The sequence below is a fragment of the Phodopus roborovskii genome, unplaced genomic scaffold (assembly GCF_943737965.1).
Source record: "Phodopus roborovskii unplaced genomic scaffold, PHOROB, whole genome shotgun sequence".
Taxonomy (NCBI): Eukaryota; Metazoa; Chordata; class Mammalia; order Rodentia; family Cricetidae; genus Phodopus; species Phodopus roborovskii.
The window spans coordinates 7,259,272-7,285,301 of NW_026126558.1; the positions used below are offsets into that span (position 1 = coordinate 7,259,272).

The window sequence follows — 26,030 nt, forward strand, 5'->3', positions numbered from 1 at the left end:
CTGTCAGATAAATTTGGCACCTGCTGGGAAAGCTGAGAACAGCTGTCTCCAGAGGAGAGGTAGTATAGTCCAGGACTGGGTGGGCTGGCTTAGGACCCCAGTGAGGTATATTTTAGACCATGATCCTCTAGCAAGATGGTACCTCCACATCTGTCTCTCTGCCTCTCATAGTTGGTTCCAGGATCTCTTAGAAGGCAGTGTCTGAGGCATAGGCAGTGTCACACGTCTGAACTTTGAGAAGGATGAACCTAGAGGGTTGTTGACTGGCATTCCCTATTCCTGCAAGGGGAACAAAGTGAGGCTCCATGCCTAAATGGTTTCAAACACTCGCAATTATCCTCATCCTGGGTGCCCAGGGCTTTCTGTGTGTCCTTGGTTGGCTCTCAGTGTCCCCTCTTACCCCTTCTTCTGTTCTCTTTGACAGGCAAATGGACTTGGACCCGGATTAACCCTTCAGGGGTCAAGCCTACTCCAAGGTCTGGCTTTTCCGTGGCCGTGGCTCCAAATCATCAGATACTGGTCTTTGGGGGCGTGTGTGATGAGGAGGAAGAGGAGAGCCTGGAGGGCTCTTTTTTTAGTGACCTGTATTTCTATGATGCTGCCAGGAGTCGCTGGTTCGCAGCACAGCTGAAGGTAGCCTAGACCCCTGAGTCTTCCACGTTACTTGTCTATGTCCTACCTACCCCAAGCCTTGGTGCTTCCTTTAAAGGTCCACATACTCTTCTGTGTGAGTCCTGAGTGGCTATGCTGGTGGCCCTGTTCTTCTTGGTGTCACCCACCTCATCTTGGCAGAGCTGAGCTGTTGAGAACGTGTCAGGTTCTCTGTGCCAGTTAATGTCTGCTACTTGAGCTCAGCCCTGGTTTCTGTCACCCTTTCTATTGTCCTTGTCAGTGTTGCTGGTGCTCAGGACCTGCCCGGAACAGGCAGACCAGCAGGTGATAGCCCCCAGAGAGCCTCAGGCAGCCCTGGCATCTGCACAAGTGAATTGTTCTGCGTGCCCACAGCACAGGAGACACTAGTACCTGCTATGGGCTCAGCCTTGTGGGAGGGTCTCTGATAGAAAGCAGCCTTGCACATGTAGGCCCCTGCTGTGAGAAGCTGCACCAGGCATAAATGTTCAGGGTCCATTGCCAAGAGCATTGAACCAGTGTGAAGGTTAGCCTTATATTTCAGATTACTTGGCCTGTAGGCCCCATGATGTTCTCCAGGAGCTGTTCTGTGTAAGACCCAACAGCCTTAGGATGAAGTGGGTCTTGTGTCTAGAACACGGAGGTGACCCAGGTTGGCTGGAGGTAGTCATAGTTGGAATATTTGAATAGAGCTCAGTGAATGCCATCTTGTGAGCAGGGTGTTCTGCTAGAGGGCATAGGCTACTACAGAGCCACTCAGCTGTACCCTGCAGAATGGCCAGGGAGACAGAGTTCATGAGAACCAGGTGGGAGGCTACCTTTGAAGTACTAATGGTTGAGGGCCCTACATGGTCTTAAAGATCAGTGTGGAGTGCTGACCCCTTGTCATCCAGTCTTGTTGGCTGGGAGTGGTAGTCTGCATCCTTTGTGTATGGATAGGATTTCCCAAGATAGATAAGCCTCAGACATACACCGCTTTCATGTTAGCCAGGCCGAATCCCAGTGTGTAGCCTGCCATCTTGCTAGCTGGAGTGTCTGTGCTCACTCCTGAACTGCTTTACTCCTTTTCCCAGGAGTAGCGTGTTTGATGGTATGTTGACTGGCATATTAGAGGGAGGGCTGTCACTGCCCTGTTGTGCAGCTTGAGTTGTGTTAACAGGGCCCCAAGTCGGACAAGAAGAAGCGGAGGCGGGGCAAAGTAGAGGAACATGAAGGTGCCACTGGACAGGAGAATGGGGGTACTGGTGCCCCAGAGCCGCTGGAGGTGATAAAAGAGGTGGTGGCTGAAGATGGGACAGTGATCACCATCAAACAAGTGCTTGCTCCCTCTGGGCTGGTGCTACAATCCCCATCTAAGGCTGAAGACCGTGCTCTGGAGGCCAGCAGCACTGGGCAGGAGCCATGTCCGCGTTCAAATGCCATGCTGGCTGTCAAGCATGGACTGCTCTATGTCTATGGTGGCATGTTTGAAGCTGGTGACCGCCAAGTGACCCTTAGTGATCTCTACTGCCTTGACCTTCACAAGATGGAAGAATGGAGAACCTTGGTAGAGATGGATCCAAGTAAGCTGGGTTGGGTGAAACCACCATATGGAGTGAGAATCTTCTGAAAGCCTCTGCCCTGTCTTGCAGGGAACACTGCTCTTGACTCTGGGCCAGGTTTCCCTCAGAAGAACCTGGGTATAGAGGGGTGCTCACCTGGCATACACCTATGCGCTCTGAGTACTACCAGGAGCAGCACAAGTCACCAGTACCTGGGTCAGGCCTGCTATACGTGCCTCCCATCTTCCAGCACAGTGCAGACCAGGGAGGACTTGAATCTGCCTTTGGTGGCTGGCACTGAGTTGGTAGCTCGTAGCTCTCTCCATCTATCATTGCTCAGAAATCATGACATCCCATTGTATTCTAGACTGCTGTTGGTCCCAAATCCTGGTTTTTGTTTTGTTTTGTTTTTGTTTTTTGTTTTTTGACAGTCTCACTATGTTCCTGGTTGACCTGGAACTTGCTATATAAACCATGTTGGCCTTGACCTCAAATGGATCCACCTGCCTTTGCCTTGAGTTCTGGAATTAAAGGTGTGCCTTGCCATGCCCAGTTCTACCATTCACTTTTTTGAGATTTGAAACTAAGCCTGCATGTCTAGAGAGAGGCACTGCCCATAGTGCAGCAGGGCGTGTCACCATCTGGGAACCACTGGGGCTGTCGGAACCCAGGAAGAGGCAGCCTCCACTCCGTTGCCTACTGCTAGGGTGGCAGTATGGCTGGACTTGGTGCCCACCACAGTATCTCTCTCAAGTTGCTCTGTGGTTTGAGAGGCATGTGCTGTCCTGTCAATCCCAGGCTTCAGGGCGGGAGAGTTGGCGTTCTTGTCCCAGTCCCTGAGTAGAAGGGGTTTTGTGACGTGATGCCAACTCCCCCTTGTGTGTGTTCTCTGCCCCCGGGCTGTAGCCAGAACCCTGTGTTGGTTGTGTTTTGTCAGAATCTCAGGAGTGGCTGGAAGAGACCGACTCAGAAGAGGACAGCAGCTCAGATGAGGAGGGTGCAGAGGGGGGCGAGGCGGACCAGGAGGAGGACAGTACGGAGGACAGTGCTGAAGAGGGAGCAGGTGAGAGCCCTAGTCAGATGTGACTGTCCTGCACAGTAGCTCTGTGTGAGTTCTGTTTTAACAGTGCTTGTGTCTAGAGTGGGTCTGGGCAGGTTGCCATTCAGTGCAGCATTGCCCTGATCCCTCTGAACTGCCTTGACTGAGCATGCTCTTGTTTCATTCTTCTTTCTGGGATGGAAAGATCCACAGCACCCAGAGATGGCTCCTGGGGAGCAGTACGAAGAGTACCTGTCCCGCACTGAACAGTACTGGCTGAAGCTTGCCCGGAACCACATGGGGCCCGATGCAAAGGAGAAGAAAGTGCTGAAAGTAGCCCATGCCATGGCAAAAACATTCATTGATGATGCAGTTCAAGACATTGCCCAGGCCAAACTCTAGATTCAGCATCATTGATGTCCTTTAAGCCAGGAATGAGGAGGCCCCTGCAGAGGTTGTCTTCTGTGCAGCCTTAGGTGCCAGCAGCCTGATGAGGAAGGAATTCACCATCTTCACAGCAGCTTTTGTCCACTCTGAGGGAAGGTTAGAGTGAGACGTGAATGTGAGGGACCTATAGGATATGTGTCCTAATAAAGCTGGCTGTGTGCTCTAAGGTTTTCCTTCTTCTACAGAACAAGGAGATAAGCTGTGTGTCATCAAACTGAAGGTCACCAACAGCCCAGCAGTCACCTGAAGCTGCTGTGGAGTGTTTACATCTCTTACGCCAGTTAGCCTTCTCTGTTATTTGCCTCTGTGCTGTGGGTTTCATGGTAGAATATTATGCATGCATGGATATGTCCATTTTTTTTTCCTCCCTCACTTTCAGGCATATATTTTTAGGGCTGGGATGGGTTTTGAGACAGGGTTTCTCTGTGTAGGTCTGGCTGCTCTGGAACTCACTCTGTAGACCAAGCTGGCTTTGAACTTAGATCTGTCTGCCTCAGCTTCCCGAGTGCTGTGATCAAAGGTCTGTACCACCACCACAACTACCACCTGGCTTAGACATGTCTTTTCACTTTATTCATGTGAATGTATTTGTCAAGTGTTCATGGAGGCTAGGAGTCCTGGAGCTGGAGTTACAGAGAGTTATAAGATACGTGAGATGGGTACTGGGAACTGAACCTGGGCCTTGAGGAAAGGCAGCAGGTGGTCGTAAGCTCTGAGTTGTCACTCGCTTCAGCCCCTCCACTGCAGTATTTCTGAGTAGGAAGTGGTGGCACCTCCCCTTCTTTCCTTTGGACATTGTCTTCTGTGAAATGATAGGGAGGTTGCAGGGTAAGAACCCGGCTCCTCATGGCACTGCCAGTGCCTACTGCACAGCCGGCAGGAAGAGTGACAGAGCCAGGCCAGACCAGGCTACATAGCGAGACTGATTCTAAGCCAAGGCAAGAGAAATAGAAAAGCTCCAAGGAATCAGCTCCTTGTTGGGAAGTATCTGCTGCCTGTCCTGGCCTGTGAGCTTCACAGGGTGAATGGGTGGCCATCTGACTGGGCACAAGGCCGAGTTCAAGCAGACAGACCTTAACCGTGAATCAGTGAGGAAGGGCTCACCCAGGCAGGGTGAACCAGGCAGACCTCAGGATGGACATGGCTTCACTGCCACCATCAGTTGGGGATGTCCAATATCACTGTGGCTACTGTGACAAGGGCAGAGTTGGGTGTGTGCAGCCTGGGCTGCTGGGTCAGGGTAACCTGGAATACATGGTACCTGTGACTTTTTGCCCACTCCTGGCAGCAGTCTGTGACCCCAGGTGGGTGTGTGGGGTTTGAGTATGGTATCCCCAGGAGCAGCTGAGCTAGCTACCTGGTTCATGCCATTAGCTAAGGCTGAGGGGTTGCTTAAAGGTCCTGGATCTTTTGGGGTTGGTAGAGTTGAATCATAACAAAGGAAACACTGAGCAAGGAAACACCAAGCAGACTGGAAACCCTTGTCTTTTTTTTTTTTGTTTGTTTGTTTGTTTGTTTTTTTGTTTTGAACACAGGTTCTTACTATATTAGCTCTGGCTGTGCTAGAACTTACTCTGTAGACCAGGCTGGACTCGTAGAGATCCACCTGACTCTGTCTTGCTAGTGCTGGAATTAAAGGTGTGTGCCACTACACGTGGCTGGAAACCCTTCACCTAAGTATGATTTTTTTTTTCTTAATGGTTTCATAGTGGTGTTAACTTTTTAAGAATGAGTTGCTTCAAGTCAGTGGCCAGATGATGAAACAAAAACACACAAAGGTGTCAAGGCTAGAAGAAGCCTTCCTGCCAGAGGAACCGGTTCTGGTCAGAAATGACAGCCTTGCATTCAGAAACCCCTTTCTAGTATGCCATGGGGTGGAAACATGAGTTTCCATGAGGGATAGCTGCTCCTTTATATGAAGGAACGGTGGGGCTCCCGCCCAGGAGTGTGAGATCAGTGTGCCAACTGTCACTCAGATCCATGTGCCAAGTGAACTAAGTGCTGCTGATGTCATGGGTCAGTTAGTACCGTAGAGCAAAGCGCTTCCCAAGGGACTCACTAGTTTGTCCAGAGCACTCAGCATTCGGTCACTTGGTCTGACCCAGTGTCCTTGAGGCAGTCATGTCCTATGGAAACCCAGGTAGCTGTCAGCACAACAGGTAGCCATAGTGCAGGGGCTGGAGACAGCTAGAGCTTCTTTGAGCTTGCATCCTGGTCGCAGTTTCCAGGGCTTGACAGTCTGCCTAGAGGCAGGATTTGGAAGCACTAGAGCATGTCAGGGATGAGGGAGATGGGGGTGACCCTCTGTGATTAGAAGGGGACTATATGAGGGCTCATTCTTATTTCATACCATCCTTCTGCCCACAAAGATGGACTGTGTCGTGAGAGATTCAAGCACCCTGTGTTCCTTCCTGGTGCTGGACGGAACAAGGAGTTAGCTATAGGGAAACATTTGGGCAGGGTGCTCTACTGGGGCTCCTGTTCCAGACTGGGAGGGACTGGGTGGTAGAAGCTCCAACCACCTTGCACCTGTGGCAATGGGGGCTTCGGGAATGTGGTCTGTAATGAAATGAGACAAGCTTCCTATGGTTTCAAATGAGTTTATTAAGTAAAGGAGCAGAGAAACTTGAATCTTGAGTGTCCCTTGCTTCAGGTGTGAAATCTGATTTAAAGTTACATTCATTAGAGAGGAATCGTTTCCAGTTTTTGATTAACCAAGCTGCTTCCAACTGATGAGGCCAAGGCAAGAGCAGCCACTGTGCCAGTGAGAAAACTCAGTTGACAGCCCCTCCCTGTCCTCTGCAAAGCAGTCGCATTAACGGGTGTTTTACATGCACCAAGAGAAAAAGATCAAGCAGATGAAGACTGTTGGTTCAGTCACAAGAAGGCATCTACACCAGTGTTGTGGCCACGTGAAGCTCTCAGCACACAGTCCTCAGGTTATCTAGTGGATTTTCTTTGGGGAGTGCTGAATGATACAATCAGCAGGCTCACGCTAGAGCATTCAGGATTGGCCTGCTGGGAGGAGGGCTCAGTTGTGGACAGCAACAGATTCAGGAGTGCCAGTCCAGAGAGCCACTGAGTATGAGGTTGTTGTCTTTGGACCTGTTTCCAGCTGTAGGCCCTGACTGTTACAGCCACCTGGGCTTGTGTAGCTACAGCTGCTCCCAGTGAGGCAGTGCTTGGGCTGGTGGGTGTCGTAAGCAGCGTTTGCCAGACACCGGGTCTTATGATGGAGGAACAATGCTACGTACCACTTGATGCTACCTGCTGTGTCCTGAGTCTTCAACCTGTACCCAAGTGTCTGCCTTGTGGACTCAGAATGGTCTGGGAAAGCCATTTGTTGGAGGTAAATTGGGATATCCTTACTTAAAGTGGATGTTGGCTCTGAGAAGGAGAGAACAGAACCCTTTGGTGGGCAAGATTGAACTGTGTACCCCACAGGCTGCACTTATTTCTATTTCTGCATAGTTCATGGGAGCCTGCAACCAATGTGAAGGCTACTGTGCCCTTAGGACATAGGACCTTCAACAGCCTCAGACATCACCCTCGGAGAGACAGCTCTGTTATTGGGCTGACCTTCATCAAAGTTGAGTCAAGGTCACCAAGGTAGACAGAAAGAAGCATGCTAGCAGGCATTGTCAAACAGGGAAGGAAGTAGACCAGCATCTAGCTGAGACCCATTTGCACCAGGTGAGTTAGGCAAAGGGCAAGATGGGTCAGTCAAAAATGCTTACCCTATACATGGGTGTTTGCATCTTGAACTGCAGTATGGGGTGGATGGGCTACAGGCCAGCCCAGAAGTGAGGTAGTTGTGTGTGACCTTGCCTATTTTGAACAACCTTGGAAACCCTTGATCTGCATCTCTGCAGCCCAGCTCCTGTGGAATGTACCCACTCTCCAACTAGGTGTATCCCAGTATTTCTCTGAGGTTTAGGAAGGAACTGAGCCAAAGGAGATTGCATTTCAGCCTGGCCACATTGGGGAGGGGTGAAGAAGCAGACTCCAGGAGGAACATCTGCTAGGGTCTAGAGTGCTAAGCCATGTAAGAATTGCACTGTCCTTGTCTCATGCTGCCATGAAGGCCTTGTGGAGCTCCTCAGGAAGGGAGGGAGGGTCTTGTGGGCATATTCCCAAAATTCACACCAGAAATACAGCTTAGCTGTTTTTGTTTGTTAATTTCAACAAAACAGCTATACTTTTTCTTCTTTAAAGGCCAAGGTACATAGGACAGACAGTTCTTGATATTTGGGGACATTTGATTGTCTTGGTGAATGCTTGACTTGCAGCTGACCTCATGGGGACAGGAGTTAAGGACTCACAATCCCTTCTTTGTCTGGATGCTAACCCATTGTAATGGTACAGATCTGTGTGGTATCAAGTAGCCCGTGGCTGTCAGTAGATGATGAAGTGTGGAGACATGTTGGAATCGAACAGGTTCTTTGTGCTGAGCTCCGGAGACCAGAGACTGCTATAGTGGGAAGACAGCAGGAAGTATAACTGAGCGTAAGCTGGAAGACAGCGTCCTACATCCTCTTGAGGAAGGTTACAGAGGGGATAAAACAAGCAGCCAAGAGACCTTTGGAGCAGGGTAGGTACAGATGTATGACAGACATGCCTGATATCTGTGCGAGGTTACTGCCTAGAACTACCAGCCATTCAAGGGTCTTGGACTCAAACCAGAAAGGACAACACACCAGAACTCTTGTCCCCCTGAGCATTCATCACTAATGCTCGCAGCTGGGCCTCTGAGCACACTCTGGCTCCCAGCAGTGTCTTCAGTCTCCCTGAGGGTGGCCCTGTGGTTTGTCGTAAGCTGGACCTGTTTGGCCAGTGAGCAGAAACCAGCTGGAACTGGAATGTGTGGCTGCCCTCTACTTGCCCTGGGTTCTAGGGATTAGTGTGCATGGTGGGGAGCCTGCTTGTCAGTAATTCATCTCAAAGCAGAAACTTTAATGGAAAGCACACTGCTCTCTCTGCTCTCTGAGATCCTCTGTATGGCCCTTGCATGGTGGGAGCTATGTGGGATTTCTGACCACCACCATCATGACCAGTTATCCTGGGCTCTGTGCTGCTGTCTGGTCTGTGACATTGGGACTCCTCAGACTTAGCATTATGATGCTGAGACTCACGCATGCACCCCATATGTGCTGGCATGAATCTTCAGTGTGCAGTACTCAGTGCTCAACAGCCATACAGCCATGCTGCAGGCACCAAGGGCCTTGGGTGTCTTCCACCTCCTCCAGAAAGGATTTTTCTTCATTTTGGAAGAAAGTGTGTCTTCTGAGACCGGGCTGAATCTTATCCAAGACTCATCACAGTGTCAGAGTTGGAAGCCAGAGTGACACCCTGTTCTGTCCCTACGAGCCACCATCCTCCTCTTGCTCAACATGCTGCATCTACTCTGCCTTCAGGGAGGAGATGGGCTCTGCACAGATGAAAGTAGCCACAAGCTGCAGCAAGGTGTCTCCTTCACTTCAGGGCAGCTTGCTAGAGCCCAAGACCCAGTGTGCGTCCCAGTCTCCATCACCTCTGCCTAGAATCCACTAGGACTAGAGAAGAGACTTCATGCTGCATGTACTGCAGGCTGCCAGTGAGTGCCAGACTGGATTTGGTTCTATGGTAACATCACTCATAGTGAAAGGGGATGAACGCTGTCCCCTGTGAGATCCTTTTAGGCACATCTGGGCCGGGCTTAGTGCATATGTCAAGGTGATGTGAGCAGGCACCATTTTGGACCATGCAGCTCTTGGGATGCACACTGAGTCCATCATCTCTGCAGACAAAATTACAATTCACATAGCCTAGTATGGACTGCTTTCATGGCTGCAAAGAGCAGGAATCTTTATTTGGTTCACGCCAGATCTGTAGCAACCTCTTGATATTAAAAAAAGTGAATGGAAAAGTAAGCTGTACAAAAAGATGGAACCCTTTAGAAACACCAGAAATGCATCAGGGTACTTGCTGAGCCTCTCCCCCCACCTCGACCCCTAATCCAAACCAGCCTGGGAGAAGGGACAGGCAGTGGATAGGGAACAGGGTGGGTAACGGAAACAATAAAGCTAAGTGTCGCTGGAACATGCTCTAATCTGTAGTTTATTTCTGGTTAAAAATATAGCAATCCAGTGCACTGTAGTAAAGAAATCTGCTCGAAAGGTAGCAGAGAACAGCTGAACACGAGCAAAGCAAGGCAGAGTCCATAAGACAGACGGGCTGCACCCAAGAAAACTGACGGAGCCATGGGTACCAGTCGAGCTGGCATCCCTTGTTCGTTTGTTTGGATGAGGGAACAACCCTGGTAGAGAAGGCAGAGACATGAGGAACCTGTTGTTTGACTGAAACAAGTTACATTGTACATCCGGGGAGTGCTGGGTATGCAACAGTCTCCAGGACATTCAAGCCACTGGCTTCAACCACATTCCTGTCCCGGGACCAGACTCGCTCTGGAGTAGCACTGAGGCATCTGGAGGGAATATGCATATCTGTTAGGGGTAGTTGAGGCAGGCACAGTGCAAAGATGTGAGACCCCGTGGAGGTCAGTGAGAGGTGACGTCCTCCATGGGGCGTCACTGCCAGGGACACGGAAGCCTGAATATACATCCTGCAAACTAGGTGCAAAACGCCACATGCTCAGCCCAGGCGTGCTGTCAGGCTGTCCAGGGCATGTGGGCCATAACCTCTTGGCATCAGGGTTCAGATGTGCCTGGCCAGATGGGGGTTAGCCCTGGACGTCTGCAGCATGGCCTCCCTGGGACTGGAGGGAGGATGGCTGGACAGGGCCAACAATGAGTGAGCAGAGGGACAGACTTTGCCGTAAGACTCAGTGTGGGGAGGCAGCCTCCTTAGGAGGGCATTGGGGCAGTGCCGAGAAGAGGGATCATGGTCTGTTGTGGGAAGAAGAGCCGGGGCTTCCCTCTCCCTCCACAGGTATGCAGCACAGACTCCATGGAGACACAGGCCAGGACACCCTGTCCCTGGCTCTGTCCCTGGGCCTGGGCCCACACTCCCAGCAGCTACTCCAGACAGGAAGGCAGAGCCACTCGCCTTCCACAGCTGCACTACCCAGCTGCCCTCCCCCTCCCCCTGGCTAGACCGGCACCCTTGTGAAGGTGCCTCCTCTCTCTTAACACCTTCCACACCTGGCAGGAAACACGAAGAAGATTCCGATCTTTCGGCCGCTGGTTCACCAGGAACCTTTCACACCAAGCTGGAGGGGTGGCATGCCGACCTCCTCCTGCCATGCCACACAGCATCATGTTATACAAGCAAAGAATTTTGGCTAAAATCCAAAAAACATTACCCAGAAAAAAAGGCAAACTGTGAGTGATACCCAATCATGTTGTTCTTCCGTGGAAAGACAGGAGTCGTGGGGCTGTCCAAGTCAGGATTTCCCTTTTTGTTTTGCTTTTAACGTCCCTTTTGTACATCATTGCTTCCATGGTTACAACAATCTTGTCAGATGAAAAAGTTAATAAACAAAATGGCGACTCCAATGTTGAGCAGGATCACCATGACGACCAAGATGGGCGCCGAGCCCTAGAACAGAGGACAGGCGAGTGACACCGATGCAGGGCTTTGTGGCACTCTGCTGCCTTGAGAGTATCCCACACCCAAGGCAGAGGACGCTCACCCTCCTGCAGGGCCACTCACTGGCCTCCTCAGAAGCACTCTACACTAATCTTTCTTGTGAACCTGGTGGGAAGCTCTTCAATCGGTCACCTGGATTCTCCCATGCTTCCTCTTCCTGCTTGTAGACCTACTTACTTGCTGCCCACAGGCTGCACTCCAGCACTTCCTGAAGCCCTTAGCTCTGTCTTTCTCAGTGTGGCTCGCGGTCACCCTCATCACAGCCACTGCCCTGAAAGGGTCCAAGATACCTGGCTGGCTGGCTGCTCCTGCACCTTGCCTTGTTGCAGCTCCCGGGGGCAGGCTTTGCACATAGTGCAGAGGGAGGAAGCTCCACAGTCCCTTCATAGTGGAGGTTTTGCATCTGCTCTTGACAGCAAGCCCTGCAGAAGTCTCAGCCAGGCCCCATGTGTGCAGTGCAGAGCAAGCACATCTGGCTCCAACCCACAGCCCTGTGCTTCCTCCTCTGAGTAGACCTGGTACCCAACCTGCTGACCACTCATGCACCTTCTTGCTCACATCCTTGTCCCAAAAGATGCCACATAAAAGGGGTCTGCTCCTTGTCTGCCAGAGACATTGGCTTTAAATAGACCAAGAAGTTTGCTCAGCTAGATTGTAGGCTTTAGGGAGCTTTCCCCCTTATTTCTTGCTAGACACCCCAGTCTCCTGGCTAAAGCTTTTGAACGCTGGGGTTATAGGTGTGTGCCACATGCCTGGCTAAGCAGAGGGCTCCTTAAATCCATATATATTTTATTTTGTGATGCTAATGGTTAGATCAGACAAGTGCTTTATACTACTAAGCTACCTCCACAGCCAAAGCTTTTGTTTTTGTTTTGCTTTTCAAGACAGGGTTCCTCTGTAGCTTTTGGAGTCTGTCCTCAAACTCACAGAGATCCACTTGCCTCTGCCTCTGAGTGCATGCATTCAGGCTTAAAAAGGCATGCACCACAATGCTTAAAAAGAAAAAAAAAAAAAAAAAAAAAATCTAGGGACTAGCCAAGAAAAATCCAAGTAGCCAGTTCTGCCTGGGTCGCATCCTATTACCACCTTGCTCAAGAGTGGGTGGAGCCAGGCATTGGTGGCAGATGCCTTTAATCCCAGCACTAGGGAAGACTAGCCTGGTCTATAGAGCTAGTTCCAGGACAGCCTCCAAAGCCACAGAGAAACCCTGTCTTGAAAAACAAACAAACAGAGTGGGTGGAGACTCTGCATGGCAGGAGGCTTGCCTCCAGGCCTTGATTTCTCCAGGACAGAGTCACCTTTGAACTCTGGTACTTTGATGGTGTGGACTCTGAGGTGTAAGTGACATCTGGACTGAGCCTGCCTTGCAAGGAAGTGGAAAGGGCCTTAGTAGCTGATTTGGCCAAGAGCAGATTCTGCCCTCTGATGCCAGCCCTGGAGTAAAGCCCACTGCTCCACAACCTTCTGGGTTGTTCTGTCCAGCCCCAGGCCTATAGGTTTTTGAAAGGGCAGAGGTGCAGGATAGCATTGGGACCAGGCCCCTATCTCATCAACAGTTTACCCACCACCAAAGTGACTTTACCATCAGAAATCATTTGCAGTTGCTACCAGGTATAGTAAGTCTAGGTCAGGTGACTCCTGTTCAGCCCATCTCTTCAAGTAAGTGTGAGGCTTCTGAGGTCTTGGAAGGTGTAGAGAGGACCACAGAGTTTACCATGCCCAGGACTTTATGAGCCAGAGTCCTGGGTCTTTCCTATCCACTCACCACTGCCAGACAACTTGGAGGAAGTAGTGATATTATCAGCCAGGAACCACCTCCCCTGACTAGGACACAGGATGGGCCATACTCTACAAAGCCCTGTACTGGGAGGGAACACATAAGTCTAGAGATACCTGGCAACCAACCTCCCACTGAAAACAGGCAGGGGGCATTAACCTCTCATCTGTGGTAAGCCTGGGCTTCACTCCTGTGCCTTGCCTAACCTTTCAAGCCCACAGGACAGAGTGGCACTTACAGAGACCCTGTCTACTTTCTCAGGCGGTTGGGATCACAGGGTGGGGCTGGAGTCCCTTCAGTTTCTGTCCTGGGAGTGTGAGTGGCCTTGGGCAGTGACAGTGTTCTAGCTTACTTGCCAAAGCTGGAAACCCTAGGGTACGGCAACCATGCACTGTAAGACTCTCTGGCTTTCCCACCTTCCACTTAAGGCCAGCCTATGGCTAGTACTCATGCTTTGTGTATCTCCCCTAGGGAACTCTGGTTATTTATTTTGGTATCACGTGTGTATGTGCATTGTGTGGATGTATGGATGAACACATATGCACATGCATGTACATGCATATGGAAGTCAGGATAATCCCAAGTTTCTTCAGGAGTTTCCCACCTTGTTTGATTTGGACATAGATTGCTCACTAGCCTGGAGCTCACCAAGTGGGCTAGTCTGAGTGGCCACAGAGAATCTGCCTGTCTCTGTCTCCAGTGCTGGGGTTTTAAGCATATGGCTGTGGCTGATTTTTTTTTTTTTTAAACATGGTCCAGTGATCAAACTCATGTCCTCAGGCTCATGCAGCAATCAGTTTACACACTATCCTGCCTTGGAAGATAGCCTTATTATGTAGTCCAGGCTGGGCTGACCTCATGTGCTCCTCCTGTATCAAGCTCTGGAGTGCTTGGGTTATATGTGTGGCTAAAACATTGCTTTTCCTTTTCAGTGGTGTTGGGGACTGAACCTAAGCCGTCTGTCTGTACATTGGGCAAGTGCACTCTACCATTGAGATACATTCGCAGCCAGAAGCTTAGTCTTAAAGCACCCAAAAAAGCCAACACAGTGAAGTGGGCTAAATATAGAACTACTCCTAAACCTCCCACCCCTGCCCACTGCTGTGCAGCTCCTGAAATAGCCACAACACTCCGCATGCGCACAACTGCAAAGCAGGCTGTGTGCTCGAAGGGTGATGCCCAAGCTAGTGCTGTGGTCCTAGCAGCAACCAGAGCAAAGGAGACATTTTAGATATGCAGGAGTGAGAAGGACAGATAACCAGTGGCTTCAAGGAAAATCAAGAACATCTCACCTAGGGCAAGTGACTGCTGAGGCTGTCACATGAAAACACAGCATCCCAAAGCCTCTTGAGATGGACATTGACCCCTGCTGCAGCAGCAACTAGAACCCTGCAGAGGGTCCCTCTGGGCCTGGCACAGGTGTGTAACCCATACAAATCATTGCCACAGAGCCCCTTGCAATCTCCACACACTTAGGTAGATGCTCAGAAATCCAGTCTGTCACATATAGCTCAGGTACCGGAGGGTGGTCTTCTGTATCATAGCAGGTGAATGGGGGCCTATCTGCTGAGGCCACTGGTACACAGGGAACCAGGCTTCTGTGTCACCAGCTGTGGGCTTAGAGGTCCCAGGAGGCCCCTTAAATATCCCATCCTTTCTGGCCCAGGGGAGGCTACTGCTTCCTTTAAAAGACCTATACTGGGGCAGGGAGAGAAGAACAAGGGGATGTGTGAGCAAGCCAAGTGTTGCTCTTGGGGTCCAATAAGGAGAATTGATGTGGGAGTCTGATCTATACCCCATGGGACACGATAAATCTCCTAAGGCCACGGGGCCCAGGAACCTCAATGCTATAGTTTCCTAGCAAATTCCCACTGCTTGGATAACTACAGCTCCATAGAAAGGGAAACCTTAGAGGCTGGCTACAGGGCAGGCTTGCAGGGTTCCACCCCACTGTTCCATGTATAGAGCATCAACTTCTCGGGAACTGGACCCTTACCAGTTCTGGCATCTGGCACAAGTGGAGGATGCTCAGGGGAGAAAGACTGTCTGGACAGAGGGGCCTCAGCCCTACTCTAACCCAGATCCAGAACACAAGCCCCTGACAGCAACAGGTCTTCACAAGTTAGGGGCAGGATGCTATCACAGGCAGCCTGGTTCCCATCTAGGAGCTTCCATGGACACCCGCAACCCATGGGGAGCCTTCTCGAGGATCAATCTAAAGCAAGTGTGACCCCTATGGTTCAGTATCTCTGCTTCCTGTAGATACCCACACTAGCTGCACCCCAATCCCTAGAGGAAATATACAGAAAGCAAGCAGAGTAACCAGGAGGTGGCCCTGGGTCCCACAGCCTCTGCCCTGTAAAGGTGGGCAGCACTTACCGTACTGGACTTGAGCTCATCCCCAGTCTCCTCATCAGACTCTAGTGCAACAGGCAGGGACTTCTGGGGTGGGGAAAAGGTCAAGTCCCAACGTAGCAGACGGGGCTCGGGCCGGTCCCCCAGCCGCAGGCTCTCTAGTTTCTGCACCGTGGGCTCTGCAGAGGAGGCTGGCCTGAGGTTCTCCTTATTCTGGGACTTGGACCTCAATCTCTGCAGCCCAAATCCCCGGTCCTCAGAGCGTCGGTCTCCCCCAGCACCCCGACTGTGACGCCGTCTCTGGGGGTGTGTGTCCTGCGGACAGGCATCCATCCTTAGTAAGGGCTTCATCTCCAGCTTGTAGTTGCTCAGCTGCTCCTCATCTGGCTCTGACAACTTGGGACCCCCAGAACAGGGATTGCCTGCCCGGTGGTGAGAAGTCCACGAGAATGTGGTAGGGGACTCCGTCCGCCGCTCCCGGGGCTTGGGGTTCCCAGGCTGCTTGTGGCCCGAGCCCCGGGTGCGGAAGTCCTCAGTGGTCTGGCCGCTGCGCAGGGCACCACTGCGGACACCCCTAGAGCCCCCAGCCTTCTCCTCGCCCCAGCTGTTGCGGGCATAGTCCCCTCCGCGGCCCTCAAGGAGCATCTGGATGTCCCCGCTTCGCTCTTCATCCACTGAGACCTGCCTGGAGAAGTGGGCCATCTTGTTCCTGGAGGCAGGAGCTGGAGGAGGGGTGGCCGTGGGGCTGGCTGGAAAGCTCTGCAGGGGGCTGTCGTCGGGGGTCAGATCAGAAGGGGTAGTGCCCTTGCGGTACAGCTCCGGGCTCTCCTGCTGCAGGGGTGTCCCGGTGGAGAGCACCTCGATGTCATCACAGGACATCTGGTGCTTTGGCCTCTGGTACTCAAGCCCTTGGGTGGGAGACAAAAACACATGGGTTACATGGAGCCCATTGCAGAGAAACCTTGTGCCAGTGTGAACTGGGTCACCCAGCAAGGGTAACTGGCAGGACCTTAAGCCTGGGCACTTCTTTTCACTCGAGCCCTTGGCTGGACATCAGGGACCTGGAAAGTCAGGGCATGAGCCTGCAAGTGGCCCTGTGGCCACCTGCCCATTAGACCTGCACCTTGAGGGAAGCTTGTGCCTGGCTGCCATTGCCACAGAGGTCATTCTCAGCTAAAATTAACTGCAAAGCATGTGCTATCCCTGGAAGACTATTATGAAGACCAGGAAGGAACCTGAGGCAATCACAACATACTCACTCCTGCCTTGTGTCCTAGGTACATGAATGTGTAGGCTTTAGGGATGGGTATCAGCTTGAATATCCTGGGTTCTCCTCTGACCCATCCTGCACCCTCTCCTTCCATCCCTGTGGCCTTGGGCATTCTCAGAGGGTCTTTTCCAAGCAGCCAGACCATAGGAAGATACCCTCCTGCCCCTAGCTGAGACAACTCTGGTAATGTTTTTAGAATCAGGACTTGTGAGCCAGGACCCACTTTAAATGTCAGCTCTGCCACTGTCTTCACAAGACCTCGGGCAGTCAGGAGCCTTATTTTGGTAAGAGAACACAGCAGCTGCTAGCATTTGGGGACCATGGAGGGAGACACTTAGCACCCAGTCCCCTTCCAGCATGGTCCCCCTGGCTGCTAATGCATTCTAGGAAATGCCTTGATGTGGGGAAGTGAATCCCAGAAGGGATTTAAGGGCACCTGGCAGTAACGCAATGCTGGAGAGGTGAGGAGGCCATGGCAGCCTCCCAGGCAGCAGGCATGGCCAGAGACCACAGGGAGCAACAGCCAGGAGGGGGTCCTGCGTCAGCCAAGGCCCATGGTCTGGTCACATCCCAGTGAGGGGCAGCTGAGGTAGTGGAAGGCCTTCCTCACAGATGTTTCTCAAGGAGGCAACTCTGAACAGAAAGCAGGTATCAGCTGAGGCCTCCCTGGCAGAAGCAGGGTCCTGGGTCAGTCAGCTGAGTGCTCAAGGCCCATATACATGGGGCAAAAAGCAACACATCTGGTCTTTTGACATCTGGTAGTCACAGTCCAAAGTCCAGCTGGGGCCAGGGCTGGCTCCAGGGTTTTCCCAGGCTCCTCAGAGGATCTAGTGGACATATCCCTTGGTCATCATTCCACACACAATTGCCTCAGACAGTAACTGCTCCTTGGGACAGTATAGCAGGACCCCAGGAAGGAATCAACAGCATCCAGGGCTGGAGCCTGGGGACCCATGGGAATTATTAATATGTCTGTCCATCCACATATTTTACACGTGGCTCATCTGACTTGGGGTCAGTCAGGTGCCTGGCAGTCTGAATGTGGGACAGATGGCCTATGGCCCCCAAATGGGACAAGAGTCACCTCAGTCTCAGGTAGTAGGTTCTCCACTGGGGGCCATGGCCTTTCCTGGCTTTCTTTTTAAGCTGGGAGCAGCTGGGTGAGAGGACTGTGCAGAGAGTTAGTGGAACTCCCCCTCTACATCAGAAACACCCGAAGGAGGTGCTGGTCACAGTGGGATACTAGAGTGGGTCCCAGGCAGAGCAGACAGCAAGACTCATTTATCCTACTGACCTAGCTAGGCCCAGTACCAGCTGTGTGAGCTTTGCTCTTCAGCCTGGACCCAGAGGCCATTTCATCACTGTGTGAAAACACAGACTGGGCACGGTATACCCTAGTCTTTTAGCTTTCATTCAGCATTCTGTTCTTACCCATGTGTACAGTAGCTGGAAGCAGACAGGAGGGACTGTGACCTCATCTCTGCCTCCAGGCTCTGTGGGACCAGGATGCTTCCCAGTGAAGCTGGTGGGGTACAAGGTAAGGCCACCCTTGCTAAAGAGAGCACTGAGCCACCACTGCAGACAGCTATAGAATCACATCAGGGCCCAGAAGAGGAGCAGCACTGTCCACACACATGTGCTTGCAAACAGATACAGAAGTCCATGCACATTCACATGTTTGCTGACTCAGCTTCAGCAAGGGACATCATTGGGAAGGCATTAGCTCTGGGTGACTAACAGGCCCAGGTGGCATCAGGAGCCACTGCCCAGGGACCTGCCCTCAGAGCCACCAGCTCAGGCAGAACTCACCATTTTCCCTGTGCTGGAAGGAAGGCGAGAACTCTTTGGCAGTGATCCTGGCGATCCGCGCTTCCTCCTGGGCTTTTTGAGCAGCCGTGAGTGCTGCCTCAGCCTTGGCCCTTGAGTGAGAGGTCCTGGGGAGACAGGAGGCAAAGGGTGAGCATTGAGCACAGGCCCAGAAAGGACCCTTTGCAGGGAGCATCCTGGGTGTCTAACCTAGGATACTGTTCATTCATTCATTCACTCAACAAACATCCCTGGCACCAACCAGCCTTAGTGCAGCAGCCTCTGGAAAAAATTGTGGTGTATTTCTTTTTTTATTTTTTACTGTATGTATATGGGTGCTTTGCCTGCACATGTGTCTGTGCACATGTGTGGTGTGCATGTAGTGCCAATAGAGGCCATTGGATCCCCTAGGCCTGGAGTTGCTGACAATTGTGAATCATCATGTAGGTTCTAGGGACTGAACCTGGCTCTTTTGCAAAGGGCAGCCATTATTCTAGCCACTGAGAAACCTGTATATCCCCTGACATTTTTGTTTTTCGAGACATGGTTTCTCTGTGTAGCCTTGGCTCTGTAGACTAGGCCGGCCTCGAACTTACAGAGATCCACCTACCTCAGCCTCATGAGTGCTGGCATTAAAGGTGTGCACCACCACTGCCCAGCTCCCTGTTTGCTTGTTTGTTTGTCCTGGAACTAGCTCTTGTAGAACAGGCTGGTCTCAAACTCACAGAGATTGGCCTGCCTCTGCCTCCAGAGTGCCGAGATTATAAGTGTGTGCCACCACTGCTTTGCTTGTTTTTTTTTTAATATTGTATTTGTGTATGTGTGTGTGTGTGTGTGTGTGTGTGTGTGTGTGTGAGAGAGAGAGAGAGAGAGAGAGAGAATATACTACATATTGGGGAGTGCCTCTAAAGGACAGAATAGGGTTCAGGTTCCCTGGAACTGCAGGTGGCTGTGAACTGCTGGACATGGGTGCTGGGAATAGAACTCAGGTCCAATGGAGGGCAGGATACACTCTTAGGCAGCCCTAGAATATGTATTTCCATCAACAAACAGCCCACACCGTGGAAACCTAAGCTGGGTAATCCGTGTCCCCAGGAGGAAGGGATTACAGGTCACCAGTGAGTCCGTGCTACATGAGCTGTCCCTCAGGCTCCAACCAGCTCTGAATGGGGCGAGGAAGTTCCTGTTCTGGCAAAGGGGGCACAGCACACTGTCTGCAGATGGATGGGCCAGGACCTGTATATACTCCTCCAGGTCTGCTTGCTCTGGCTCTCTGCTGAGTCCCACAGCGCTACTCTGCCCTTGTAAGAGCAGAGGCTGGAATTCCAAGGCAGAATGGAGTGCTCCTCATCTGCTCCTCCTTCCTCCAGGCAGATCCTCCAGGGCTGGATCATGCCACACATGAATACCACCTCCCCAACCCTAGAAACGGTGGTTCCATTCCCTGAGATAAAGGTGGCATTCCCCTCGCAGGTCTCCTGCTTGTCCAAGTAACCGCAAGAGCCAGCAAAATGTTGACAGCGCCTTCAATCAGTTGTCTTTCTCCCAGTTCTGAGGCTGCATGTCCAAAGTTAGGATGCCATCTGGGGAAGACCCATGTAGATGGTTCCTTCTGGCTGTGCTCATGAAGGAAGAGAAGGTCCTAAAGGGCACTAATGCTATTCCTGATGGCTCCACCCACCCCAATAATCTTATCATCTCCTAGAGATGGGCTCCCAGAACAAACACACGGAAGACCAAGTTTTACCACACAGCTCCTGGGGACAGTCTCCGCTCAGCAGCCGGGCTCCCATGTCTCACAGCACCTGTGCCGCGGAGTCTCCTAGCTAACTCCCAAAACACTCACAATGTTTGCAGCTTTGAGCTTCATTTTTCAAATGATTGTATCAGAAGAAAATGTGCTACCCAGAAAGAGGCGTGAAAGTTCAAGCTATGAATAAGTGTCCAAGAAGGGAAGTGGGATGGCCCAGCCCACAGATTCTTCTCTGATGTGGCTCCCCAGGCACTATGACCTCCTGCTTTCTGCCATACACCAGGGAGCTGGCCCAAGGAGTCAAGAAAACCCAACATGCTAAAATGTAGTGTTAATAAAATTCTATCCCTCGAAGCACTTTAGTTCCTAGAAGTGGAAAAAGAAAATTGCTTCTCAACAGAGCCAGGACCTCATGTCTCATGGAATGTAAGATAAAAACCACACCTTCTAGAATATTTCTTGGGCATCTGGTATTTGTCACTACAACAGAGATGGATCCATTAACACAGCACTAATCAACATCTGATTTATTACTGACAATGGATTGGCTGAAGACTTAACAGCTGCTGGCTTTACGGCTCTTCTGCAGAAACTGCCCAAGGACTTTGGAGGACAGCCTGTGTCCCCTAGCTAGGCTCCCCTTCTATCCTGTTCTGTAATCCCAGCGTAGCTTATGGTACTCTGAAAATGACATCCTGAGAATCTATGCGACCTTGGAAACTGTTCCAAATTCTCTGCAAGGTCCCTCAGCTCCAACAGAGGGTCTGCAACGTCCCAGAGCAGAACAGAGCTGCTGAGCTGCTGTCCCAGAGAGCAGAGAAGAGTGCCCACCCCAAATCCTACAGAAGGCAGCTAGAGTGCTGGGCTCACTCTGCACAAGGTGAAGCTTCCCAAATGGCTGCGGTTCAGGTCCTGTCCAGTAATACTGGCACGCATAGCTCAGTCCCATTCACCCTTCCTGGCTCACAGTGCTGTTCTGGTGACGCTCATTTTCCCGACATCCCTTAGGGGCTGTGATTGGTTCCCACATCCTCACTTTGTGAAAACACCATTAATTCACCAACATCATGTGCAAATTTACATATGTATGCCACACATACAAAAAAATATATTGTGCCAACCCTAAAATAAAATCAATCAAGATGAGCATTGGGTAGCAAGGACTCCACCACACAGCAAAGTTTAATTTTAAACAAGATTTGCAGGACTTGGCCCTGAGCGAGTACTCTAAGGGACAGCAGCCTCCAGAGGGAGTTCCAGCTGTCTACGTTCATATCTGTGAGGTCTGGCTGCGGTGTCACAGACGAGACACTCTCAACCTGGGAGGGGCATTCCTGCACCTAGTGTCACTTGCTGGGCCCTCTGCATGCTTATACCCACAATTCCTCCTGAATGGGCAGCCTATATATGAGCATAGTTAGTTGTACCTGTAGTCCTCACCATAGGCTCAGACACCCAGAGAGGAGGTGGCAACTTAAAGCCCAGTGCAACTGAGAGGCAGCTAATCAAGATCCAGGATCATGGATCTGACCTGGGTAGAGGAAACCAAGATAGACCAGAAGCCAGGGAGAGCCAGTCATCTTACAGACAGGGTGGAGGCAGACTGAGGAGCTACCTTGAAGTCTGTTATGGGGTAGGGATCTAGGGAAAGCCATGGGACTGAGAGGCAGTCAGCAGGGGATGTTGAACTCATGCCATTGAAATAAAACACACCTGCAACCCCATCACACAAAACCTGCAAGACGCGGAGACACATGGCCACTGGTTACATGGGACTCTATCTTGGAAAGAAAAGAGGAAGAGTGGGTTACCAGGAGGTCCAGGCCAACTGAAAGATGCAGGCCATTTGATTCCACAGCAGGTGTGGAATAAGGCCTCTGATCCTCCCCTAAAGGCATCTTTGGAGCATGTGCTGGGTGCCCAGAATACACATCAGACACGTGACCAATCAGATTACTGCCGGTTGTGGATACTACAAAGGAAGCCATCCAGTGTTACGAGAGAAACAACCATGCCCACGGTCGCCAAGGGGAGCCAGCCCTCGTAACACAAGACCAAATGGGCTTCACGCAGAAAATGATGCTTGAGGCCAGGGACACAGCTTTGTGCTGACGGTTTGTGGCATTGTCTGTAGTGGGGGGGGGGGGGGTCAAGATCCCTAGGGTGTGCTAAAATCCAAGTTGCCACTAAACAGCCAGGTGGGGCAGCTCCAAGCCCTCAGGTCACCTGACACCGTGTCTCTCCTGTTCTTGAGAAGCTGGGCCTAAAGACCAGGGAGCAAAGTGCAGACCCTTCTTGGAACCTTCTGGAGGGAGGCAGCCCGCACACCTTGTCATGTCCTGGGGAGTCCAATTTGACTGCTGCAAGGCCGTGAGTCTTGTTTAAGCTGCTGAGCACGTGTGGCACTTCGTTCAGGAGCCACAGGAAGTCGGTTTATGTCTTGGCTTTCCTGGCTCCTCTTTGGGTCCAGGTCACTCTCCCATGGGATAGGCAGCTATGAGACTCTCAGAGCCAAGGGACTAGTGAGTCCATGAGGGGACCCTCCCTCGACAACCCACCCCATCCCCTTTCACCAGCTTTGTTCAGCAACAAGGCCCAGAGCCTAGGACAGCGGTTTCTTCCAGACTTCTGGGCTCTCCCGGACAGGTTCCCATCTTGCTTTGTTCCTCTCCTCTCCTCTGGCCAGATTCATCATGGATGCTTGGACACTGGAGTCAGACCCTGGGAGGCCCAGGCAGGCCTTCAGGGACCACAGAAGGGATTTTTATTTTTATGTGGGAAGGCAGAAGGAGAGGATCGTATTCTGTAGCCCAGGCTGGCCTCAAATTCCTAATCCTCCTACCTCAGTGTCACAACTGCTGGGCTTAGAGGGGTGTGCCACCATGCCCTGAGGAAGAATGCCTCTTGTCCTTGCTGCTTGCCTAGGGCTGGTGTTAGAGAACATGGTAGAGAGGGCCACCAAAGGGACAGGACAGCTCAAGTCTCCTGGCCACTGAGGGTCAGGAGTAGACCTCTGGAGAAAGGAACTCCAGTTCCAGAGCCTTCCATCTTCCCTCTTGTGTTAGCCCTTCTGTTTATTTTTGTAGGATGTGCCTCCTCCCCCGGACCACAGGAACTGAATCTTCTCTGGCCAGTGGCTCCCTGTCTCTTGTTCTTATTCACTCCTGGTCTGGGCTGGCAGGAGAGAAGGGGAAAGGGTCATAGGCACCCCAGTTCCCCTCCTCTATCCCTTCACCCCTCTGGGATCTCACAGGACGGTACACAGTGGCAACTATGTATGCTTGTGCCACAGGATGCTACAACTGTGTATGCTTCTGACCCCTCCACAGCCCATAGCAGCACTGCTAAGGTCTACCTGGCTCAGGAGCTCACATGCCCCCGGGTTCTTCTCAGCATGGCCACAGAAGCTGGGATTCCTCCAGATATGGATCTCAGGGAGGGCCTGTTTCAACAAGATAGGTTTGTGCCTGCCGGGCTCCGGCTCATCTTTCTTCCTGGAAGTCCACTCTATCACCCACTGTGCATGTCTCCCACTGGCCCAGCTCAGAATGGCTGTCTCCACAAATCGGCAAGGGCAGCGATTGGGCATAGATGAACACCAGGACACAGGCAGGATCACAGTGGTGCAGGCTCCATCCCTCATAAAGCTATCTAAGCTCGATGGTTCTCTTAGCTCCCTACCCTGCCACCCCCATGATTTGCTTTGTTTTGTTTGTTTTGTTTCTGAAGACAGGTGTCACTCTGTATATTAGGCAGACCTTGAATTTATAATTCTCTTGCCTCAGCTTCCCTTCCCTAGTGCTAGGATGTGTCATCCTGGGCTTTCCCTCCACTGTAAATGTGGTTTTTTGTTTGTTTGTTTGCTTTATTTATTTATTTTTTTTTTTTGAGACAATGTTTGGAGCCTGTCTTGGATCTTGTTCCATGGACCAGGCTGGCTTTGAACTTACAAAGATGTGGCTTTTCTTCATGCTTCTAAGAACAAACTTAAACTGCAAAGGTCAGGTGTGTGAGGACAGGTTGCCCTAGTAGACAAATTAAGGTCCTGTCCCAGGTGTTTATGGCTGTGACCTTATTCAGGGAAGGCAAGGTCTTCAGGATGGCCCCTAATACAGCACACTGGCCTAGAGAGAAACGTGAACATAGACAGTGGGAGAACTCCATGAAAACAATAGGCCTGCCACTATCCAGTCAAGGAGAGACAGGCTGTCCCTCACAGCCTGTCATGGAGTCAGCCCTACCACCTGCATCTTGGATTCCTGTTCCCAGCTTGATGGCAGAGTCAAGGCCCAAGTTGGTAGTGCTTCAAGATGACAGCCCCGGAAGCAGTGTGTGACAGAGCTGCATCCACACACAGTCCACTTAAAGCCACTGCTTGTGATAAAGTAACACTTGGTCCTGATGGCTCAGGCATGCTTAACCAAGAAGAGAATCCCACCCCCTCCAGGGAAGCCAGGCTCCCAGAGATTCCACTGGGAGCACCCAGCCCCACAGCAAGTTTCTCTCCTTGGGCTGCAGTTGTCAAGACAACCCCAACTCCTCCAGGGAGGCTGATGGGGAGGAAATGTGCCCAGACAGGGTGCCTGCAGGTCCTGCCCCCACACAGGTACCCACTGGGGACTAGCCCTATAGTCTTGAGCATATGACTCTCAGGCCAGCCCTTAGACTGGACCAGGGCTTGTTAGGCCCTGTGAATAGGCCAATTACTCTTGGTGTTTATCCTGACAAATATGGAGACTCTGGGCATCCCTGACACCAGGCACTGCACAGGAATGACGGTGAGTTTCTTCTGTCACAACCAAGGAGACTCAGGCTGGTTCTGTCCTTCTAAAAGTGCACAACCACTCTGCTGATGGGTGCTCCTGGACACAAGCCTTGGGATATTTTCAGGGCAGGTATAGGACCAGTGGGCACACTCACTACAATCATGCTTCCTCAGGAATTGACTGCTCATGGTGTTCACACATGGGAACTGGAAGGACTGTCTCCTGCAACCCGCCTGCCAGGCACCACAAGAAGAGGTTGATAAAGACCCACTGGCACCCCCCAGAGGCGGGAAGGTTCCCACACATGCCCAGCTCACAGCATTTCCCCTCCTCTCCCTCACTCTGTGACAGTCACAGGGTATGGTGACTTGTTTGAATTTATCTTTTAGACAAAGCCTTGCTAAGTTTCCTTTCCAGGCCTTAAACACGATCTTCCTGTCTAAACCTTCCAAACTATGTGCCTGTGCATCATGCCCAACCACAGCTACCCAGTGCTCATGCAAAGACCAGAGTGTAGTCTTCATAGCAAAGAAAGCCTTGAACAAGGCAGCCACAGTGCCTGAGCCACTGTTCCTGCCAGGAGCTTTCTACATACACTTCCAGGGGAGATGTTGGGCCCTCCACAGCGTGCGCGCACACACAGCCACCCTGATCACAGCCACTGTGTGTACACTCACACAGCCACCCTGACCACAGCCACTGTGTGTACACTCACACACAGCCACCCTGACCACAGCCACTGTGTGTACACTCACACAGCCACCCTGACCACAGCCACCGTGTGTACACTCACACACAGCCACCCTGACCACAGCCACTGTGTGTACACTCACACAGCCACCCTGACCACAGCCACCGTGTGTACACTCACACACAGTCACCCTGACCACAGCCACTGTGTGTACACTCACACAGCCACCCTGACCACAGCCTCCACGTGTACACTCACACAGCCATCTTGACTGTGGTAACACTGTGGAAGGCCATGGGTACAGCACTGAAAGGCTGAGGTCAGCACACAGCATCCTCTCTCATGGCCGCTCTGCTGTAGAAGGCACC

General features: G+C 51.6%; 2 protein-coding genes across 3 annotated transcripts in view; one reads left to right on the top strand and one right to left on the bottom strand.

Annotated features, from left to right (window-relative positions):
• Klhdc4 (kelch domain containing 4) overlaps window positions 1–5,324 on the top strand; it is a 34,433-nt gene extending 29,109 nt beyond the window's left edge. For both annotated transcript variants that reach the window (XM_051201640.1, XM_051201641.1), the window contains 4 exons: window positions 425–633; window positions 1,790–2,192; window positions 3,109–3,234; window positions 3,416–5,324. In XM_051201640.1, coding sequence (XP_051057597.1) covers window positions 425–633; window positions 1,790–2,192; window positions 3,109–3,234; window positions 3,416–3,612 — 935 coding nt within the window. In that variant the 3' untranslated portion in view covers window positions 3,613–5,324. The remainder of the gene's footprint in view (window positions 1–424; window positions 634–1,789; window positions 2,193–3,108; window positions 3,235–3,415) is intronic.
• A 5,470-nt stretch (window positions 5,325–10,794) lies between these two features.
• The window catches only part of Jph3 (junctophilin 3), a 59,620-nt gene continuing 44,384 nt past the window's right edge, over window positions 10,795–26,030 (bottom strand). Inside the window, exons 3-5 of the mRNA XM_051201639.1 lie at window positions 18,456–18,580; window positions 15,401–16,284; window positions 10,795–11,193 (exon numbers count right to left, since the gene is read on the bottom strand). Of these exons, the coding sequence (XP_051057596.1) occupies window positions 11,113–11,193; window positions 15,401–16,284; window positions 18,456–18,580 (1,090 nt within the window). The 3' untranslated portion in view covers window positions 10,795–11,112. The remainder of the gene's footprint in view (window positions 11,194–15,400; window positions 16,285–18,455; window positions 18,581–26,030) is intronic.